This window comes from Juglans microcarpa x Juglans regia, chromosome 4S, assembly GCF_004785595.1.
Source record: "Juglans microcarpa x Juglans regia isolate MS1-56 chromosome 4S, Jm3101_v1.0, whole genome shotgun sequence".
In the NCBI taxonomy this organism is placed as follows: Eukaryota; Viridiplantae; Streptophyta; class Magnoliopsida; order Fagales; family Juglandaceae; genus Juglans; species Juglans microcarpa x Juglans regia.
The window spans coordinates 12130552-12146198 of NC_054601.1; the positions used below are offsets into that span (position 1 = coordinate 12130552).

The 15647-nt window shown below is 31.6% G+C and overlaps 1 protein-coding gene across 1 annotated transcript; it reads right to left on the bottom strand.

Moving 5' to 3' along the window:
* Window positions 1-5624: 5624 nt before the first annotated feature.
* Window positions 5625-8327, bottom strand: LOC121263635 (gibberellin receptor GID1B-like). The gene is made up of 2 exons (XM_041166653.1): window positions 7916-8327; window positions 5625-7159 (listed from the first exon to the last, which is right to left on the bottom strand). The coding sequence occupies exons 1-2, from the start codon at window positions 7952-7954 to the stop codon at window positions 6164-6166; spliced, it is 1035 nt and encodes a 344-aa protein (XP_041022587.1). The 5' UTR covers window positions 7955-8327; the 3' UTR covers window positions 5625-6163.
* Between the last annotated feature and the right edge of the window lie 7320 nt (window positions 8328-15647).

The window sequence follows — 15647 nt, forward strand, 5'->3', positions numbered from 1 at the left end:
TACCAGTAAGGAAATATTGTCGTTGATAATTAATCATATAGTTAATACTTTTGTCTCAATAACTATATAATTTATAATTATACTATCTATTATCATGTAGTTGTCACATCTGCACGGCGCGGTCGTGACTATACACGTGGCATCTCTCTTGAAAAAAATAGAAGGCACGGAAAATCGAAGATCACAATTTCTGATAATTCCACTGGAGGAATGGATGATAGTGCAGCAGCGCTTTCCTCCTATATTGGCACAGTAGTTCGAGCTTATGCTCCATTTTATGTGTGCTCATGGCGAGATGTTCCGAATGAGATTAAGGAGCACATTCAAAGTCGTGTGCTGGTGAGTTTACTTTGAGAGTACATTTTTTTTACCTAGATTAGTATATCATATTTTTGACCTGATTCCCTTGTTAGGATGAATTCGACCTTGACTTTGGCCGTAGCGAGGATTTGAGAACCGTGAATGAGTTGATGACTACACTATTCCGACGTCACAAAGGATGATGTCATGACCACTTCAAGAAGTTTGAGACGTTGGAAGAGGCTACACAGTCTTCTTTTCAGCAGATGAAGTTAGATGATTGGAGAAAGTGTTGTGATCTTTTCGCATCTCCAGATTATCAGGTATTTTACATTTATATCTTTTAATTATTTACATTCATATTCGTTCTATATATTATATGTATACATATTACAATTAACATTCTTTATATATTTTGTAGCACTTGAGTTCTACAAATGCACAGAATAGATCCGCTCTAACTGTCCACCATCATGTCGGTTCAAGGTCATTCCACCGTCTTGCTGAAAAAATGGTAATTAAAAAATTTTAGATTTCATTTATTTTCCTGATATTCTTTTATTTAAGTATTAACATTATATTTTGAAAATTGCTCATGTCGCTTTGTTAGAAACGTGATGATCCTGAAAATTTTTTCCTCATTCATGTCTATGCTACTGCTCACACTAATGAGCATAGTGAGTGGATGGATCCTGTCACTGTAGATAATTATGTAAGCAGCGTTAATTTTGTTAAATAAATTATTTATGTAACATTTGAATAATTTAGTTTTTATTTCTATTTCTTTTAATACGTTACTAATTATTTATGATCATTACCTTTCAAATTACAGGAAAAAATGATGGAGATGCAGTCGACTTATGGGGAATCATCTCCTAGTGACATAGACATATTCAAGCAAGTGCTAGGGCCGCAGTCTAGTATGGCAAGAGGTTTGGGATGATCTATCAAGCATAGATGTTCATCCTCCTCAACCTCATCGACTTCACAAATTAATAATCTTACGGCAGATTTAGAAGCTGCACAGCGTGAGAATGAGTATATGAGGTCGAGACAACAAGAGTTAGAGTCTCTCTTAGAACGACAGTCTCATTTAGAGACGCGTTTGCAGGACCAACAGAGAGACCGGGAGGAAAGAATACACAGTGAAGTGCAAGAGCAAGTGTAATAGGAGATGATGGTGCAAATGGAGCGTGTTATGTCGTTGCAATAGAATCGCGGTGGGCGAAGAAAAAAGAATAAATAAATTTGTCTTTTGTAGTAGTGGCTAGTTTTAATATCTAATTTTAAAATTTTATAAGACATTGTTAGTTTTTAATTGATGATATGTAATATGATGAAACAAGTAATATGTTTTTAAATTTTATGAAATTAGTATATATGATATGTACGTTTGAATGTAAAGTAAAAACGTTCGAATGTTTGTTCACATTCGAACCAACGTTCGAACGTGAATACATATTGTGTATCGTAACATTCGAACGTAGGCCTCTACGTTCGAACGTTCTGACCCTCAAACGAACAAAACGTTCGAATGAGTCAACGATTAACGTTCCAACAAACCTCCGAACGTACCACTTGCATTCGAATGCTCCTTCGTTTACATTCGAAATAACGTCCGAACGTTAACGCTTACGTTTGAACATTAGTCTGTTTACGTCCAAACGGAATTTTGAACGTTTATTCTAATTAATGTTCAGACGCATAAATGTTCAAACGTAAATATGATATGTTCGAACTATATTCAACGAACGTCAACTTCTCTATCACAAAAGACACATTCTGTTGTAGTGAAAGTGTTTTCCTCCGCCCAACAATTTGTTTGTTTTAGCATAACATGTGGCTGTCATTTAAGTGATTGATAGAATAAGTCATTTGAAATGTGTCTTAGGACGAAATGTGATTAAATTGATAAAATTTAAGATGAAGAGTACTATTACTCGTTTATTTTTAATTAACTTCTGTCTCTAATGTCGGAAAGAGATTGTGAATATATAATACATTAGATTAAGCACTAATGACTTGTTAGGAGGATGATAATGGAGTAAACACGCAAACCGAAAGGCCGATTAGATATATATATATATATATATATATATATATATATATAATGATGAAAAGTAAGATACTAATGAAATAGAAGATGTAATCCATTAATCCCTGTTTAGATAAAAAGACATTTGGTGACAATGACTTTGTCGTGTCGTATTGGTGTACACTCACCAAAATGTAAAAGCTTAATTTAAAAGGTACAGGTTCACGATAAGGACATGAGAAAACATGACAATCTCAACAAGAAATCTATATATATAATATATCTTAGAAATGCTAATATGCCTCTTCATTTTACTTTTTCATTTTGACTGCTCTTATATTTAATTTTTTTTAATAATTAAGAAAGTAATTATTAATGTATTGATATTTTTTTATTTTTTAAAAATGCTTAAATATGTTTAAAAAAATATTTGAAATAAAAAGTAAAAAAAAAAAAAAAAGAAAAATATAAATTACACTAGACGGCACACAAAGTGGGCATATCCAGGCAGTAGAGTAGTACCATTTTATATATATATATATATATATATATATATATATATATATATAAACACATTTAAAATAAGGCGAAAACCAAAAGTGAATACTTTAGTGATGGACAGATGCAAACTAAACATATATATCATGTCCTTGTCCAGGCTTAGCTGTTCGACCACTTAAGCACCTTGAAGCATTCCCAATATGCTTAAATACTTGTAAACATATTTGTTTATTTGTATATTTATTTATTTATAAATAATAATAATAATATTTATTTATTTATTTGTGGAGAATGAGTCATCATATATGGTCTCCGATCGTCTATCCAAAATTCCCCAACCACAACTTGTTGGATGGATTTCTCCCCAATCAAAACTAAGCCAATTCCTGAGCTACTTGCTATTATCCCAAATTCGAAAGGCACCTACATAAAATGGGCATTTTGGAGATCACAAGAATTAATCATATTGATAATATGGGAAGATGGAGATCGGGCCAGTTTGAATAGTGAGTTAAGATGAGATAAGTTGAGATGATTTGTGAATGATAGTGAGATATTTGAATTGAAATGAGACGAGTTAGAAATAGTTTGAGTTAAAATATTTTATGAGATTTTGAAAAATGAGAAAGAAAAAATGAAATTAAAATATTATAAAATTAAAACATTGTTATAATATAATATTTTAATATAATTTTTATTTTGAGATTTGAAAAAAATTGAATTATTTTTTTGTTTTGTTTGAAAATTTGAAAAAATTATAATAATTAAGTAATGAGTATATAAAAAAATTAAAAATTAAAAAGTGTTTGAATTTATAATATTTAGATGTTGAGATTGATGAGATGGAAGCATCGCTCTATCCAAACCAAGCCTTAAGATTCGTGTCTAATCATTTTCTCTACAAAAGTTTGATGGTTGTTTGGTGGATGGATGTTGTCTTCTGGAATACATTAGATGGTATGTCTGTCATAGGAGTTGTTGTGCATGTTTTAATGCGTCATATATTATTCCATTTTAAATTAACAATAATGTTATAAATAATTGTGTATAAATATCGTATAGTCACTTTAAAAAATAGTAGAATTTATTATAAAAAATTAATTTTTTTCATGTGAATTTCGTATTCATTTATTTTTTTTTAAATGATTATGCAATGCTTATACACTCACAACTTCAACGATCATTTCTCTTAAATTAATAAGACATGTGTTTAATAGATTTTTTGTTTTTTGTGTGTTTTTCCCATCAACATTTGGTACTGGCTTTAGGAAGCGGGTATGAGGTTTAATCCTGAATGGAGGGGATACAGAGAGAGAGAGAGAGAGAGAGAGAGAGAGAGAGACAGAGGGAATATGCAACATCAAAGTGGGGGATTCAACACTATTTACTTTATCTCACTGTCATGCAACATGAAGAGTGAGGAATGTGACCTGAAATATAAATCGGCCAAAGATGTTACCATATAGTACACAATCTTCATTAATTTTAAAAGAAAATACAAATACCGTTATTTGTAATTTTTTTTAAAAATAATTACGTTAAGTTAAGAATAACCTTTTGTGGATGAAGAATGTAAGGGCATCATAACCCTTGCATTGGACATCCAAGAAGAAATGAGATTTGCTATTTGAATTACCTATAAAATGGATTTGAATTTTTAGGACTCATTTAGTTATACAGATAAGATGAGATAAAAAAAAATATAAATAATAATAAAATAGTTTGTAAATAGTAGTAAAATAGTTAAAATATTTTATAGAGTTTTGAGAAATGAGGAAAAAAAAAGTCGAAAAAAATATTATAAAAGTAAAATATTGTTAGAATAAAATTTTTTAATATAATTTTTATTTTGAGATTTGAAAAAGCTTAATTTTTTTTTTTTTTATATTTTGTTTGGAAGTTTGGAAAAATTATAATGTTTAGGTTATGATTAAATAAAAAAGTTAAAAATTAGAAATTAGAAAATGTTTGTTTTTTAATAGTGTTTGAATGATGATATGAGATGGGTTGAAACCATTTATGGAACCAAACATAACCTTAGGGGATGCTTGGAGAATGAGATGAGAAGAAATCTGTGAATAATAATAAAATGGTTTACAAATAGTAATGAAATAGTTTGTATTATGATTTATGATGTTTTATAAAATTTTGGAAAATGAGAGGAAAAATTTGAAGAAAAATATTATAAAGTTAATATATTTTTAGAATAAAATTTTGTAATATTACTTTTGTTTTGGAATTTGAAAAAATTGAATTATTATTATTATTTTTTTTTTATAAATTGTAATGATTAGGTAATAATTTAATAAAAAAACTAAAAATTTAAAATTGAAATGTAAGGACAAACTTTGTTTGTTTTCTTAGATGAGATGAGATGAATTGAGATTAAAATTAAAAGTTGAATAAAATATTATTAGAATATTTATTTTTTAAAATTACTTTTGTCTTGAAATTTGAAAAAGTTTATTTTTTTATTTTATTTTGTGTGAAAATTTGAAAAAGTTGTAATGATTAGATGAATTGAGTAAAGTTACGGAAACAAACAAAGTAAAATGTTAGAGATTGTTGTTCGTGTAAAAATTTACACTATATTAAAGGCTTAATAAATAATGTAAAATCCACTTTATATATCTCAATCTTTCCGAGCTCTAAAATCTTCACAAGCAACCTTCTGAGCTACATAGCAAGAAAAAAGTTGTAGTTTCATTTTGGTGACAACTAGCCAAGCTTAGATGCAAATAATTGAAAAACAGTACATGGATTAGTTCTAGCCAGAGAAGAGATGTACTTTAAAGATAAAGGGCAAACAAAATCTGTATATAACTAAGAACACAAGTATGACATACAAGTTCATTACATGATGGATATATTCCAGTACATTTTCCTGAAATTAGTGCTGATAAATGACATCTGTTTACTAAAACAGATCGATCAACCACCAAATATTACCCAAATACTTCTTTCTTCCCGCTATTCGTGGCTGAAAGCTCACCAGGGTAAGCTATAATATATCTGGTGGTGTTTCAGACAAATCCCACAAATCAAATGAATGAGTTCTGACTCTCCCCGAGCTGCTGAAAGTGGCCTTCCCTGATTGAATGACTTAATGCATGTAAAAGACAGTAATCTCAAGACAAGAACAACCAATCCCAACAGTTGCAGAACTGCCTAATAATCACCATGATTGGCAACAGATTAAGAAGTAACACTACACAATCATATAACAACTACACACCACAGCAAAAGGGAAAAAAGAAAAAAAAGAACCTAAGTGAGATGTGAAGCTTCTGTTAAGTATGGCTGCTGTAGGTAAGGTTAAGTGATCTATTAACAATCAGTATTCACGAAGCTGCTCATCTCCTCCTTGAGACAGTTGAAATGGTCATTATTTGGAAAGAAGTAGAACCCGATGGTGGCCTGCTCTAAATAAAGGAGTTTCACAGCTTGGCCAGATTTATTGAGCCCTTCGACATAAGCCAATTGCCAATCTTGGACAAGATCCAATCCAGCAACCACCACAAGACTTTTAGGAAACTTGATTCCTACAAGGCTTTTGCCCCTGGGGCCAAAAGGGTTACATGCCGGATGGTCTCTATCTTCACCTTCAGGAAGATAAGCTCTCCAATACCAATCGCGGTCTTGAATCCTCGTGAAGTACTTACCATCCAATCTCTTTTCTGATTCAGTTCTCTTTTGCCCACCAAACAGTGGATGAAGAAGGATGTTTCCTAATACTTCAACTTCTTCCTCAGCTGCCCTCACTGCTACATGGTGAACAATATTACCACCAGAACTATCTCCAGCCAAATATACATGAACCTTGGGATCCTTCCCACTCTGAAGCCATGTTCTCGATTTAACCCAAGTAAGAGCAGTCCAGCCATCATCATACGCACAAGGGTATCTGTGTTCAGGTGATCGACGGTAATTTACAGAAACCACGACAGCTTTGCAGATTTTCACAAGGCGTCGACAAAAGGTGTCATAAATAGCACTGCTGACTGAAGAATGGGCGAAGCTTCCACCATGGAAAAAAATTATGACCGGGACAATCTCGGTAGTGCTCAAGGGCTTTTCAAGCTCTATAATGCCCCATTTAGCCTCATTTTCTGGGGCAGGTCTGTAAATCCGGTTAAGAAGGCCAGTGGCTTTATCAACATGATCAAAGGAGAAAACTCCATCAACTGGAATCGAATTGGCAACGACTTTCCGGTCAAGAAACTCCGCCAACTCACGGTTGAATGTTCCATCAGCACGGCGAAGGAGATTGTAAGCTAGCTTGAAATTTGAGATTAGAACCCATGTATTAAGTGGCACAATCCTCTACAAAAAAATCATAATAAATAATAATAATAATAAGAAGAAGAAGAGGAAGAGGAAGAAAATGATTGATAGGATAAGAACTAGTACTAGCAAATTATAGGATGCAAAATCCCTAACGACCCAATTGATCCTATGCATACGACAAACTCCAGCATGCCCATAACAGAAAATTACGAAAATTGTAAGGCAAGGGTAGGAACCCACACGAAATTGTTGAGAGGTGAAGGAAAAATAAATGCAGTAAAAGAAGAAAGAAAAATAGGTATTTCCAGATAAATGTCAAACCCCGCGAAACCGAGTAAAGATTTCCAGCTCTACACCTTATTAAAGGCGAATTTCTCAAACTTCGGATTACCGGAACAAAAAACCAAAACCCCACTTCGAATCAATGAAAGGAAGAAAGGAATTCGACAAGTCATTATATATACTGTCACATCGACTCATTATATCGACCATGTATAAGCCATTACAGATACGGGCTACAATCTAAAAGAAAGAGCATAAGAGTCACTTTGGACAACTCAAATCATTCAAATAAAAGACCAAAATAAACCTTTGGCCTCCAAATGAGACTCCAATTTCCTGAAGCCAAAAATTCCGAATCCAGCACCAACATGGAAAAATATATAATCCAAATAAAACCATCGTCCAAATGATCATCATATAAACTTTCAAACTCCAAAATAATAACAGATTACGTGAAAAAAATAAGTAGACAAGACCGGAAAGTAGAGGAAAAGATGCCAGACTGAATACCTTGGATTCATTTAGGTTGACTTCATTACTACCAGCCATGACTTACTCTCCCCCGTCCGCAGCACCGAAGATTCAAATCCAGACCCGCACTTAAAACTCCACGAGCCCTTTATTGCTCATAATAGAACAAAGCTCTCAGAAAACCCAAATGCCCAAAGAAGGCTATATCTCTCAATCTAACCGTCTTGATGGCTTTGGACCTTCTTATCTATTATTGTTTTTGAGAGATTCCTGGGATTGGGTACCGAAATAAGAAGGGACGCTTGTTTCTGAAATAGTAGGACAAGAACAGAAAGCGCAGGTACGCAGAGCGATCAAAGATATTAGAGAAGAGAGAGAGAGAGAGAGAGTCTCTGAGAAAGAGAGAGGGAGTTGTGAGAGGAGGGGGATGAGAGTCAAACGCAAAGGAACGACGGAGGTGGAAGGAGACGAGGGAGACGACAAAGCGGGTGGCGGAATCAACTGTTTATGTGGGTCCCATTATTTCTCATTCAATAAATATATTATTATTAATGCAAATTAAATATCATTAGCCTCTTGTTTTCCACTTGGTTTTCTTTTTTAGAGTTGTTTGGGAGTGCTGTGACCTGGAAATGGACAAGTTTGGCATGGCTTTCCCCCTCCTGTTTGGCAGGCCAGCTCCCTTTATATACTTTTCTTTTATTTATTTTATTCCCATTACCTTTCTTCAAAAAATAAAAAATAAAAAACAGGAAAATTTTAATTTTTTTTTAACATTATTATAATTTGTATTGAAAAAGAAAGAATGACTTTATTTGAATGAATTTATTTTATAAAACATCTACATGTAATAATTTAATTTAAAAAAAAATGTTATTTAGAGTCTTAATAGGGTAAGTCCCATGCATATATTTTTAAAAAATTAAATAGATCTGAAACACACGTAAAAATAATTTTTTTTAAAATAATATTATTATTTAATTTAAAAAATAAATTTTAAATTTTAAATCTTATAAATTAAATTAAATTATAAATATATTCAAATGAATAATTTTTCTTATCAGCCACTATTCATTGCACACATTCCACATCCTATACAAAATTATAGAAAATATTGTCAAATGTAAGGTGTGAGAGTGAATAGTAGTTAATGCATAACAAAAACCTATTCAGATGTCATAAAAATAAGAAAAATTATATTCATCATTTTTATATATTACATATTATATTTTTTTTTCTCTTATGAAATATGTGATATATAAATATTGAATAGAAGAATTCAATTAATTTAAAAATAATAAAATATAAAAAAAATTAAAAAAATATAATATATAGTGTATGAAATAATAAACAGCAAAATTCTAAAAATAAATGGAAGTAGTCAAAAACCGCCACGGCAAAGGCCGTATCCCACCCAATAGAAAGTCTGAAGTTGGAAAAAGAAAAACAAAAATAAATGAAATGATAAGAAGCAGACAAGAGTTTCCTGCGTGTGGCCGACGCCATGGCACGTGGCGACAAAGGGTTCCGTCTCGGCTCGGCTCCATCCTTTTCATTTATTTTTGCCCTTTTTGTAAAATATCCAAACCACCCTCCCCGTCCCCACTAAACCTCGATATTGCCATCCGAAGGCGACGCGTGTTTGTCCTCTAGCGGAAAGCGCGTGGCATGATGCATGTTTTCTTTCTTTCTTTTTTGTCAGAGCCCGGGGAGAGAGTAGAAAGTCCCTTTCACCCTTTCGATTTTTTCAAAAGCCAAAAAGAAAAAGAATAAAAAAAGACAAGACAATATTAAAAAATAAAAAAAAACCGGGGAGGTTTTGGGTTTTTCGTCGTATTCGATGTGGCTACAGTACACGTGTCGGTATTATATAACTCACGTTTTCTATTGGGTCCCACTTCCTTAAGCGCTTTTTAATTCTTTGAATAAACATGTTTTGATACGATGATAAAAATCAATTTTAGTGGGACCCTCTCAAGAGGAAGCCCGCCCCCACTGTGATTTTGCCATTTTTCTTCTTGCCGGACCCACCAATGGATTTCCACCGTTGGTTTCTAAGATTGATTGGATTGGGAATTGTACGAAGTTATGATGTTGCGCCCATGGGGTTTTTGACAAAACAAACAAACGAGATGAGAGAAAGTGCTGTGCCGGGGTACTTTGTTTGAACACTTTGCTGATCTGTACTTGAAAAGCTGATCTCAGCCGTTCATTTTTCATAATTTCATGACAAATTGTCAATCAAGGAGAGGTTCAACAAAACCTTAGATACTTCAATAAATACTTGTGGATGCCCTCTAATAAAAATAATTAATATTATATATAATCGTGAAGTGCACAAATAACATAATCGTTTTAAAAAAAAATAAAGTTTATTATTAACAAATATTTTTTTATATAAATCTCGTATTTATTTATTTTTTATTAAAGAATTATGCAGTATTTATACACTTTACGATTACAAATATCATTTTTTAATAAAAAAAATGAAGAATTTTAGTTGATCTACCGCTGTCTTATTATAATGAGATGTCATTGCTAGTCAATCTTATTGTAAAATTAAAAAAAAAAAAAAAAAGATGATTCAAGAAGGATGAAAACTAAAGTATTTATAAAATGAGACAAAAATATGATAGAAATATAATATATTGTATTATTGAAAAAAATAACGAAAACTATAAATCACCTGGACTCATTTTCTTGACTAAGTTAAGGGAGGAATTGTTATCAACAAGGGTGGTGGGTCAATGGTCTTTGAATTAATCTAAAATAGCTTGGCATGTATGAGATTCTGAATTCGAATACGAATATGGATTCATCTTAGACTAGTGATATTAGTCGTTTAAGAATTCATTGAAATCCTTATTGGGACTGATATCTAAGTTATGACTCAAATTCGGCTTAAAAGAAGAGCTTGCGACCTCCTGCCATCCAAGCCTCTCATATTTGATCCTTAGTATGGTAAAAAGACATAATTTTATTATAAGAAAAATAAGTATTTGTGAAATTTTTATATCGAAAATGACTATTTATGACAAAAATAGATTCATTTTAACTGAAAAAATTATTTTACTAAAAATAACTGATCGTAAATAAATAATTTTTTTATAGTATTTGTTGTAATTTATCTAGAGGATTGATAATTATGATTTGAGATCATAACCGATAAAAAATTAATAAAATTAATTATTTTCATGTAGTTGATGGAAATTATCTTCTTATCTTTCCAAGAAGCTATGCTTAGAATCTACCTGAAAACTCTTCACATAGGTTCCTTAGATATTAGCTATAGTTAGTTTATTTGTACTTGAAAGCTCCTATTCGCACTTGAATTTTATTTGGAGTGGGGCTATTATGTCGCCCCACTCTTACCGCTGGATGTATCACTCAGTGATTTTTTTTTTATATTTTTTTAATACATTTAAATATTTTTAAAAAATAAAAAAAAATATATCAATACACTTAAAATTACTTCCTTAATCACTAAGTAAAAAAAAAAAAAAATTGACCAGCGATCAAATGGAGCGGTCAAGTTGGGATAGCATAGTAGACTTTCTCTTTTATTTGATGGGAAAAAGCCCTACAAGAGCATGTAATATTCTCATGATTCACGTACATGAAAGTCGCAACTCTTAAACCAACTTGTCATCCCTCTCAATCGATCACATTCTCCATTCCTTTCACTTTCCTTTCACTTTTTTATCAGTTTGGATAATGATACATCTATAATTTTTGTTTATAATTATTTTAGAAATTATTTTAAATAAACCAATACAACTATAAAATTTTATTAAAAAAATAATTTAATTTTAAATTAATACCCTTCATCTTAATTAGAATTGTAAAAGAAATAATTTAATTTATCATTTTCCAATCAGTTTTATTTCGCTCGATTTCTTCAAATTTTAGTGAATTTTGTTTAAGTAGACCCATGCCATTGTCTTTTAAATACAAAAACTCAAAAAGCTCAAAACTTTGGGGTGGGTTATACTTATTACTTACATATTTAAGACATATTTTCCTTTCCTTTTTTTTTTTTTTCATTTATATTAAATAATATATATATATATATATGTATATATATACAAACACTCGTATATGTTGTCAATCACATCTCAGCATTCCTATGGGCCTCTAAAAACCTTAAAGGAAGTGTCTGAAAGCTTCCAACTTTCACAATTTCTTTGAGTGAACTTTTGGATCATCACTTACTCCAATAATAATAATAAAAAATTGCATCATCATCAGCTAAGTGAAATATCTCTCATTTCGCTTAAAAGAGATAGTATTAACATAATATAGAATATTTTTTTATTTTTTATTTATTAAAAATTATCATTAATGAGATAATAAATAAAGGGCTATACTCTTTATAAATCAGTGTATAAATGCACTATTTATTATGGGACGCATTAAAATTATAAAAAAAAATTGCAGACAACTCCAACTCTCACCCCCTGAAAACATTTCCCTCAAATATATATTTTTTTTATTTTTTTTTTCACATCATTTTTTTAATTTTTTTAAAAAAATAATAAACTCAATTGGAAAAAAAAAAAAAAAAGAATTCAAAACGGTCTCTCTAACATCTCTCAATTCTATAAAATACATAAAAAAAAAAAAAAAAAATCTGACGTGGAAGACTCCATGTCAGCACTTGATAGTGCTTCCATATTTGGAGGTATGTGTTGTCGTATATGAAAGGAGAGGGTGGCCAAGCATGAGCATCAGAGCATGTGCCGCACGCGTCCAACCATACCAAACAAAATGCCGTGTAACTTTTACAACACACTTTTTTTCCTTCATGTTTTGTGTGTTCTCTCTCGGGCGTGAGTGCGTGTCTCTGTCCATGTCTGGATTCAATAGGCTAATTTGTTTTGTTTGTTTGTTAAAAATTTGCCACAAACAAGAAACGTGCGGCCCACTGCAGGATTTTGGCTTTTTGTGCTTAAGGTCAACAACAACTTGCAACAGCTTTCGGCCTCTTTCTTGAGCCGATTGGGTCAATCCCCTCCCAACCGGAAAACAGTGACTCAGTTTGTGTGTCATCTTTACCTTTCGCTATTCACAGAATTTCAGTCAGAAAAAGGCACCTCTACAATGGGAAAGTTCTCGGTAGGTATTAGAGTATGACTTGGTACATTCTTGTTATATGTCATGTAATTAAGATTAGGTGAAATAGTTTTGAATAAAAGGTAAAAATTAAAAAAAAATATTATTATTTAATATTATTATTATTTTTAAAATTTGAAAAAATTGAATTAAGATTTAAAAATATTGAATTGTTTATTATATTTTATGTGAAAATTTAAGAAAGTTGTAATGATGAGATGAGATGAGATACTTTCTGAATCTAAACAAGATACGGTAATGCTTGCATGATGCATACGAGGTATTTGAATTCAACGAGCCACAATTATTATATTTACAATAATTTGTTTCATCTTAGAGGTATTCAAAGGGGTTATAACAATTCCCCACAAGTGTTTGTTTCCATGTTTTTGAAAGGCAAAGAGATCTAGACTTGTCGCCATTATAAACAAACATGTTTTAGGTTGATAAGAGTCTTACTTATAAAACTATCCTATTATGCGCCAATCAAAGAGTCCGGCTCCTTCCTCCCTTGTCCTCTCCATTTACCCTTTCCCTTCCAAGGGTTACAAACTATCTTTCATAAAACTTCTATGCTCTACAAGGATCCCGTAGTATGTTATTTCATTAGATTATGCGACCTCAATCTTCCTAATCTTACTATAATTACCCCTTCTCAATCAATTCGTAAGTCCCACGCATCGATGCTGACACGTGTCGGTCTCACTCAAAATCCAATCAATCTGATTTTTCCTATTCTCTATCTTTCTATTTTCTTGTTTTCTCTATAGACCATAGTTGACATAATCTTTTCCTTGTGTGAGAAAAGTGGAGTATTATGACAAACCCCCCACAATAACTTATGGAAGGTCACCTCCTCTTATAATTGTGATACCCCATTACAACAAACAAACCAAAGTGGTACGTTACAATTAGGATGACTAAATCAACCCCCCTTGTGACACTTTTATCTTGGCACTAGATCAATCGAGAAAATTCGAGATCAAAATATATGTTTTCACTTCCCATTCTTATAAATAGCCATTATAACAAAATCTTTTATTGGCGTATCTATCCCTAGCCTTTCGCCATTATAAATATGAGTAATATTATATATAGTCGTAGAATGCGCAAGCGCCATACAATCGCTTTGAAAAAGAGTGAGGTTTATTATTAAACAATTAAATTTTCTTTTTATGTGAGTCCTGTATTTATTCATTTTTTTAAAAGTGATTACGTGACACTTGCACACTCACGACTGCAACTATAATTTCTTTATTAATATATGTCAATTGCTTAAAAAAAAAAAACAATCAAACAAACAATAAGAACAAGGGCAGCTATACATTTCTTGTCGGCCAACAAGTAATTTGAGATTGAAATAAGAAATTCAAGGAAACAAAAAATATTACCCAAGTTGTCTACGATAGATTCAATGGATCTCTAGTGAACCCAAAAGGGAAAAACTATAATGATCATTATTTAAATATACCAACCTTTGATTTAATCTAAACCATCATATTTTATTAATAAAAATGCTCAATATATCCTTCTTTTATATCAAGGTTGCACAAAACACTGTCAAAAGGGTTCCCTTTGCCTCCACTAGGATACCTTTTTCCATTAGGTATTAGGACAAAGAAACAATGTACAATGAATATGGTCTTGGATGATTAGGGCACTCTTGATTTAATTAATACAAAAGCACCACCAAACTTGGTACATTGCATGTGATCATAGGTATTGGGTGATTAATGTGATTTCTCCTTTTTGGGTAAGTATTAATTAGATTCCCTCTTTGGGACTTCATGGAAGAACTAACCTGTATCACATGCGTGTCTATAGTCATCTCCACATATTTTTCTTTGTTTTTTTTTTTTTTCATCACCAACCATTATATAAAGTTAGAATGGATTTTGCTTTTGTATGTTAGGTAAGGAGTAAAGACCAAATTTTGAAATGGACATCAATTGGTTTTAGTATTCGGTCCAAAGACTCTTTTTATAATTACAAGTTTTACCTGCCAAAAAAAAAAAAAAAAGATGTACGATCAATTGGCCTATCATTAATGCCATTTGAGGTCGAGATGATTCCACTTTATTTTTTTCTTTTTCTTTTTTTTCAAGAAAAATATTGTCATCATTCATTCTTGAAGAGAAATTTATATCCAATACATATTACGATATCTCCATATTAACTATTTGAAGTTCTACCGGTATATTACAGGATTGGTCTAGACTTCACTATTTTGATAATTTTTATAGACAAACGTTTAAAAGACAACATTCTACCTAAATAGAGACTCAACCTCATTCTTCATAAAAGGAGATGACTCAATCTTTATGGACAAACCATCTAAGAGACGAACTTTTTTTTTATACAATAAGGAAAACAAGAACAAAAAAAGATTGATTACAGTTTGGATCAACTCTGATAGACTTTGACGGCCTATGAAGGCAATAAGCTTGTCTCTTTTCAACCACAAAAGTCAAATATAAAAATATTTGGTGGTGGTGATTCCAGTGATCCGGCGCATGTATTACTGATGAGTACCATGCGCAGTTGTGAGTGGTACTTGAGGACCACACGCGGTGATTTCAGTAAAATCACCACTATCTTCCAAACGATTTGCGGCTAAGAGTCTTTTTATGCTACGCATGTCTCTTGAGAGTAGCCGAAA

Bases quoted from the DNA above. Each gene is read 5' to 3' on its own strand.
- LOC121263635 (XM_041166653.1), bottom strand. From the start codon at position 7,954: ATGGCTGGTAGTAATGAAGTCAACCTAAATGAATCCAAG. The intron at 7,160-7,915 runs GTATTCAGTCTG...ATTTTTTTGTAG, and splicing joins TCAACCTAAATGAATCCAAG to AGGATTGTGCCACTTAATAC.